This window comes from Alexandromys fortis, unplaced genomic scaffold, assembly GCF_014885135.2.
Source record: "Alexandromys fortis isolate MF-2015 unplaced genomic scaffold, M_Fortis_MF-2015_v1.1 scaffold_18, whole genome shotgun sequence".
Classification (NCBI taxonomy): Eukaryota; Metazoa; Chordata; class Mammalia; order Rodentia; family Cricetidae; genus Alexandromys; species Alexandromys fortis.
The window spans coordinates 5,189,666-5,197,339 of record NW_026067897.1 but is presented as its reverse complement, the minus strand read 5'-3'; the positions used below and the strand labels follow the sequence as shown (position 1 = coordinate 5,197,339).

General features: G+C 42.5%; 1 protein-coding gene across 3 annotated transcripts in view; it reads left to right on the top strand.

Annotated features, from left to right (window-relative positions):
- Rad54b (RAD54 homolog B) overlaps nt 1-7,674 on the top strand; it is a 56,905-nt gene that overhangs the window by 28,292 nt on the left and 20,939 nt on the right. For all 3 annotated transcript variants that reach the window (XM_050118712.1, XM_050118718.1, XM_050118719.1), the window contains 2 exons: nt 2,803-2,997; nt 4,578-4,859. In XM_050118712.1, coding sequence (XP_049974669.1) covers nt 2,803-2,997; nt 4,578-4,859 — 477 coding nt within the window. The remainder of the gene's footprint in view (nt 1-2,802; nt 2,998-4,577; nt 4,860-7,674) is intronic.

Here is a 7,674-nt window from a genome sequence, read left to right as displayed (position 1 = left end):
GCTGGGCTGTTGGTTTTAATATTAATTAAATTTCTGAGTTTCCCGAATTATCCTTTTTCAGAAATGGGAGCAGTGGACATAACAGTAATGTTTTTTTAGATTCTGAGAATTTAGTCTTCTATGTTTCTTTCCAGTCTTTCTTTTCATTTTTGGAGACAAGGTCTAATTATATAAATCTAGGCCAACCCAGAACTCAGTATATAACCCAAGCTGGTTTTTAACTGTGCCGCTCCTTCCTCAGTCCCCTAGACCTCTACTGCCATGCCTAGCTGTTCCCAGTCATTTGGTGAGGTGCCCCTCTGACTCTGGGTGGTTGTGGACTGGTTAGAGGGTTCTGTTCTTTTCCTGGGTAACGTAGCAGAGAGCAGGACAGATTGACAGCTACACTGTGCTCTGGCTCACTATTGGGAACCATGTGAAAACAATCACGCCCTACACTTAAACATTTTTATGTGTGTGGGTGTTTGCCCACATATTTGTCTGTGTGTCATGAGTGTGCCTGGTGCTGGTGGAGGCCAGAAGAGGGCGTCAGGTCCCCTGGACCTAGAGTTACAGATAGTTGTGAGCCCCCAGTGTGGGTGCTGGGACTCAAGGTGGGGTCCTCCAGAAGAGCAGGGAGTGTTCAGAAACTGATCAAAATTCAAAACATCCTTTTTGTTATATACCTTAAAACTTTCTCTGATAATCAAACACCACAAAAATAATCAACACATAACCATTTTTTTTTTTTTTAACAAAATCCTCACTGTGTAACTGTGTAGTAGAGACTGGCCTGGGATTCCCTATGTGGCATATGCTGTCCTAGAATTTGAAAATCCTCTGGTCTAACTCTCTTGAGTGGTGAGGTTTCAGAGTGGACCATCATGTCCAACCAATAAACTCTTACTTTAAACCCAATCAGTTTTCTAACTAAAAATTGGTAGATTGATACAATGTTGATAAAGTTTAGGTATGCAAACTTTGTTAGCAAAATTAGAAATGATGGATATAGCTAGACCATGAGTTTGTGGTCAGCCTGGGCTACATCGTAAGGACTGTCTCGAAAAAGTAGAGGGCTAAAACAGTGGTTGGAGTTGAATGACCCTTTCACAGGGGTCACCCAAGACATCGGAACTCACAGGCACTTACATTGCGATTCATGACAGCAACAAGATTATAGTCAGGAAGTAGCAATGAAAATAATTTTATGTTTGGAGGTCACCACAGCGTGAGGAACTTGGTTAAAGGGTTGCAGCATTAGATTGAGAACCGCTGGTTTAGAAAAATAAAATACCAAAAAGTGACTGATCAAATCTTGTTTATAAACTTTATTTTGAAAAAATTGATCTGAAGATAACAAGCCTTTAATATGAAGATAAAAATGAAAACAATGGAAATGAATTCAGTCATTTTCTAAAGTTACTTCTTCAATGGAAAGTGGTTTTTAGGTGCTTAAAACCATGAAGTGAAAGCATAGAGTGTCAGTTTTGAAGAATACCTGTGTTTGGGCGTTAAAGCAGATCTGCCTTCTCAGGTCTCTTTAGTGATAAAGGTGGACATTCAGGTTTTAGGTAATTTATTGTCCCAATAATGTTGAGGTAATAGGGCAACTGGATCTCACCTGGTACCTGGGGCATGTGCATAGAAGAGCGAACGGAAGTCAGCCTGTGGTAGGCGTTGAGAGGAAGATGGCGTCTGTGAGGAAGGGGCTTCATTTGCCGCCCAGTTTGAGGGTGCGGTCGGTCCATCAAGGCAGGGGACACACAAGGCTGCTGATGACAGTGCACCTGCACTCAGGAGGCCGAGAGGGATGCTGATGCTCCCTCTTCCCTTTTAAGTCCACTTTGGGACCCCATAGAATGTCCCAGACACACTCAGGTGAGCATTCCTGCTCAGTCAAAGCCTTCTGGAAACAGGTGTGCTCAGGTGTGTTTCTGTGATGACTGGAAGTCCAGTCAGGTCGATGATGAAGATTAGCCACCACACAGAAAAGCCCTAAAATGCCCTGCCACAGGGACTTGGTGCTTTTTTAGGGACAACAGGAGTCTTATCCAGTCATTTACATTAAAAATAGATATTGGTAATAAACATGGAGTTTAGTTTCGAAGAATAGAGGAGGAACTCTTGCTTTGCTGGTGCATGTCATCCAAGCGCTCTGGAAACTGAGGCAGGATGACCATGAGTTCCAGGCCAGCCTGTTATACAGGTTCCTCCTGTCCATGGGGGCAGGGGGGGGGAGCTGTTGGTACCGAGGCATTGAAGCCACAGGAGGATTAGCTAATTTAAGGTGTGCAGTGAGAGACGAATGCCCTCAATTCAGCTCTTAAGAGCTTTCTATAAAGGTGAAATGAAAGGCAAAAGGAAACACTGACAAAGGCGCGTGGGGCACTGGTGAAGGAAGTAAGGGACTTCAGAGGGTGTTATAAAACGGAAGAGTGCTTCAAAGAGGAAGCGGTAGATGCTCTCTGTTTATTGACAGGTCATAAAATCAGTATCAGGATGGCTTTGGGCCATCAGCCTGGAGTAGTTACTGACATCTGGAGCTGTGGCAGTAACTGGAGAGTTGGAACACTCGAAAACAATCTGCTTTTCTCTGCAACAACCTTTCCTGTGGTTTACTTATTTCGCTGAGAGCTTTTTATAACCTTAAAACATATATTTGAGATCTATGACTACCAATAATCAAGTTTAATGTTAATGAAACTTCCCACCGGTGAAGGTGCCAATGTTCACGGACGCATTTACTTTTGATTGAATGATCCTGATGCTTAAATATTAAAGTCATTTTCAATAATAATGTTTTAAATTTATTTTTTATTTCAGTTCATTTGGCCTCTGAAGAAATCATTGAGTCCAAGGCACAAGAAGAGGAACCTAGTAGCTTGCTTAAATATTTCAGTGTTGTTTGGTGTAAAGCTTCGAAGAAAAAGCACAAGAAATGGGAAGGCGATGCTATTCTTATTGTAAAAGGGAGGTCCTTCACTCTGAAAGATTTGGAAGGCAAAGATATCGGAAGAGGTATTGTGGTCTATTACCTGTCTTATGGTCTGGTCTGAAATTAGTGTCTGTCTGTGGCTGTGCATTGAAGCACAGTTGGGTTTTATAAAGGGACAATTGGGGTGCTGTTGAATTTTGTGCCCCAACTATGTGTGCTACATCATATTCTTCATCATAGCGAACCCAGTACTTTCGTGAGCTATGCTAGCTCATTTGGGCAAATTCCGTCCAATGTTTAATTTTGTCTGATAGGCGCCAATGAGCTGCCTCTGTCTTGGCGCTCTTCTGAGATTCAGCAGTTTGTCATGGTCCCCGGCCCCCAGTGTGAAGTGACTGAGATAGTAAAGGCCGTCACTCAGGAAAGACTGAGCTGTCGAACACAGAGATGAGGGTTAGACCTGACCAGATGCACTGCAGACTGGGCGGTGCCGTTGTTGGCGCTGCACAGCATTCCCGCGGAGCTCGTCCTAGTGCAGCGCCGTCGGCGCCGTTGGCAGGTCCAGGTGCTCCACACTGGAGAGTCGATGTATTGTCCTCTATTATTTAGGTTTGGGTTTGGCCAGATTATAAAGTCTGTTGTACATACTCATTCGCTCACTTAAGCTATGGTTTATGGCTTGTTTGCTTTTCAGCTCATGTGCCAGCTACTATGTTGCAGTAAAGATTCAGAGGTGAACGCATAGCTTTATATATATTGTGATTTTATATATATGGGATGAATACATAGCTTTATATATATTGTGATTATATATATGGGATGAATACATAGCTTTATATATATTGTGATTATATATATGGGATGAACACATAGCTTTATATATATTGTGATTATATATATGGGATGAACACATAGCTTTATATATTGTGATTATATGTGGGATGAACACATAGCTTTATGTATTATATATATTTTGTAGCTTAGTAAGGAGAAGGCAGTGTGACTGGTAACTAGGAGGTGGTAAGGTAACGTCCAGTGAGTGTTCCTGCCAGCTACAGTGTCAGTGTTAAGGGACCAATGCATGCTTCACAGGGGACACCACTGAAAATCTGAAGGTGAGATGTTTTGCAAGTATTTGGTTGCATTTTCTAAAATATGACACTTTTAATGTTAATTATAATAACATTTCATTTTTAATCATGTGTATGTGCATATTTCTGTGTATGGGTATGTGCTGCGGGAGCTCCTTCTGCTCCTTCAGCCAATAGCTTGCCCAAGAGCTTTTGAGCAATTCTCCTGTTCCAAGTCTCCCATTTTACCATAAGTATGCTGGGAGTGAGCTGGGGAGAGCGTTATTGTTGAGAGTACACACTGCTCTTCTCCTGGACCTGAGTAGTTTCCAGCACCCACACAGGGCAGCCCCTTATAAATACACATCTGGTGTTTGATGTGGGTTCTGGGAATTGCGCTTGCGTCATCAGGCTTGTTCATCTGTCATTGTTCTTATATCAGAATAATACATTATGTTTCTGGCTAATGAGGTATACAGCGTAATTTGTGTGTACAATACAGTGTTTATTCTGTATGGTCATGGGCAGTTGACTATTTTATTACTAAGTTTTCTTAGAATGTCAGTTCAATTAATTTATTTTCTTTCTTATAGGCATCGGATATAAATTCAAAGAGCTTGAAAACATAGAAGAGGGCCAAATACTGGTGATTGGAGGGAAAGAAGTGGAAATCCTGGGTACAGTGTCTTCTGATGACTTCAGCAGCGGCAAGTGTTTTCAGCGTGGATGTGGAAGCCCCGCAGTCCCGAGTTCCCAGGCTGCCAGGAAATGCTTTTCCAACCCTTTCAAAAGTGTGTGCCAGTCTGGTCAGTCAAAGGAGAACAGACGGAGTGATTGGCAGAACTGCAAGCCCCGCCACGACCCGCACACACCAAGTAAGATTGTAAAGATAACCCGAGCCTTCTGTGTTCATTGTCCAGAGATTTTGTCATGCAAACTGTGTTTAAGTTTTGTTTTAAAATTTGCAAAGGTTGAGGTCAGGCCTGGGTTACATAGTGAGTTGAAAACCGGTCTGAACTATATTTTGAGACCTGTCTCAAAACCAAAAACTAAATAAAACAAAAAAAATTTCAGGTGAGGGACTGGAAAGATGGGTTAGTGGGTAGAGGCACCTGCTGCCAAGTCTGATGACCTGAACCTGATCCTTGGGACCCTCCTGGTGGAAGGAGAGATCCAGCTCCCCCAAGCTGTCCACATCATGCACACACCTACACACATACATATACAAAATTAAAAACAAAATTTTATGCTGGACAGGAATACCTTTAATCCCAGCACTCAGGAGGCAGTAACAGGTGGATCTCTGTGAGTTCAAGGCCGACCTTATCTACAGAGTGAGTTCTAGGACAGCCAGAGCTGTTACACAGAGAAACCCTGTCTTTGGGGCGGGGGTGTAGGTAGAGGCTGCTTGTTTGTTCCTGGCTGTCCAGATCTGAAATAAGCACACAGAAGCTGTATTAATTAAAACACTGCTTGTCCTATTAGCTTGTGCACATTTCTAGCTAGCTCTTATATCTTAAATTAACCCATTTCTATTAATCTGTGTATTGTCTGGCGTCCAGTGTCTGTCTTCTGCGGCTACATGGCTTCTCCTTGACTCTGCCTGTTCTCTCTCTCTATCTCACTGCTTGGAATTCCCACCTTGCCTTATTCTGCACTGCAATAGGCCCAAAGCAGCTTCTTTATTAACCAGTGGTATTCACAACATACAGAGGGGAATCCCACATTGGGGGGGGGGGTGGAGAAAAAAGGAAAAAAATTGAAAATTACAGGTGAAGATTATATTCAGATATACCTTTTAACATAAAGAATAGTGCTGAAATCAAATACTTTGGGAGTTGCCTGCTGAAGTCAAATATCCTCTGCAGCCCCTGCTTTGTCAGGAGTGGGAACAACACTATAGTCTCCCTTTACCTGCATTAATTTTCCCACTAAACTAACCTCTATCATAATCCCTTACTACATTTGTTAAAAACCTTACATCAAAGTTCTATTTAAACTAACACTATTGTATAAAATCATTGCTTCAGTTGAACAGCACAGCTTAGGAAAAAATCATTTTCATAATAATCCACAGATAAACATGCCGAGTAGGATGGGATATTTCCATGAGATAACCACACTACATTAGAACTGTGGGGATCCCTCACACCCATTCACACCATTCCAGATGCCAGAGAAAAATGGTGGTGGCATACATGCAAAGGCACAGCAGTAGAAGAGACATTCTGGAGCCAAGGCCCCTGGGACCTTGCCTGTCAGACATCCACCCCCCAGTGTCTTGCTCTCTGGTGGGTCACACTCCTGAGGCTCAGGTGCCACCTGCTGCTCCTCTGTCCTGGCCACCGGCACAGAAGCAGCATTTCTCTGTGAGCATTAGCAGTGTGTTAACTGGTTTTTATATCAGCTTGACACAGCTAGAGTTATCTGAGAGAAGGGAACCACAATAGAGAAAATGCCTCTGTAAGGCTGGCCTGTGGGCAAGTCTGTAATGCATTTTTAATATTTCCATTGGCGATTGATGTGGGAGGGCCCAGCCCTCGTGGGTAGTGCTACCCCTGGGCTGGTGCTTCTGTATGCTATGAGAAATCAGGCTGAACAAGCAAGCCATGGTGACAAGCCAGTTAGCAGTGTCCTTGGTGGCCTCTGCCTCTCTTTCTGCCTCCAGACTTCTGCCCTGGCTTCCCTCAGTGATGGACTCATAATCTGTAAGATAAAATAAAACCCTTTCCCCCCAAGGTTGCTTTTGATCATGGTGTTTACCACAACCGGATCCCTGTTGGGTTTCTGTGATCATGTCTAGGGCCATCAGTTCCTGCAATACAGCCGTCTTTATGATTTTAACCTTTGAATTAGGAGGGAGAGTTCTCAGGCTAGAGAAGAAAGCATCTGCCGATGATTACATACTGATAAAACACAAAGCAGCCGTTTTAAGAAGGAATCTATTGGGATGGATTGAATGGGTCATTGCTAACTGTGAACTGAGCTGAGCTCTCTGACCTACAATCAATCTCTAATCCTACAATCAGTAGGTGTTTATCCAATGGACTGGAATCTATTTTATCTCCCTTTTCTCATCCCTTTGTTCTTCCCTTTTTCTTTCTTGTTTTTTCTTGGATTGAATTAAGTTTTAGCTATGTTGCTAACATACAAACAGACTCCACAACCAACTTTGATGGATTAATTATCTTCAGATTTATCAACTGTCAGTCATCTTGTTATGTTTGATTTTTGTCTTTGGAGGGTATTTTAGTGGATCCTCTAAGTGGTGTTACCTGTTTTAAAGAATTAGGCTATTATTTGTTGGTCAATTCATGCTGCTTTGCAAAAGCTCATGAATTTGACATTCATGAGTGTAATAGTTAACTTTAAGCCAATAAAAGTTAGATCAATGGGAACTTTGTAATTCTCTCTTAGTTCTGACTAATGTTATCAGAAGTGATGGTCTTTGTCTGTTGTACAGATCTTAAGATAAAGGTAGCTTGGGAAGTCTTTGCAGAACGAGAATCTGTGAACACTGGCAAGTACATCTTGTCAGATTCTTACCCATGCCTTCAAATAAGAGTGGCTCTCTGTTCTCTGAGAGATAGGATGCTGTGCTTACCGATTAGACAAAAGTGAATTTCAGTTGTCTGTGGCAGTCAGAGAATATAACGTTCACAACTTTCTCTTCTCTCTCCTCCCCTCTCC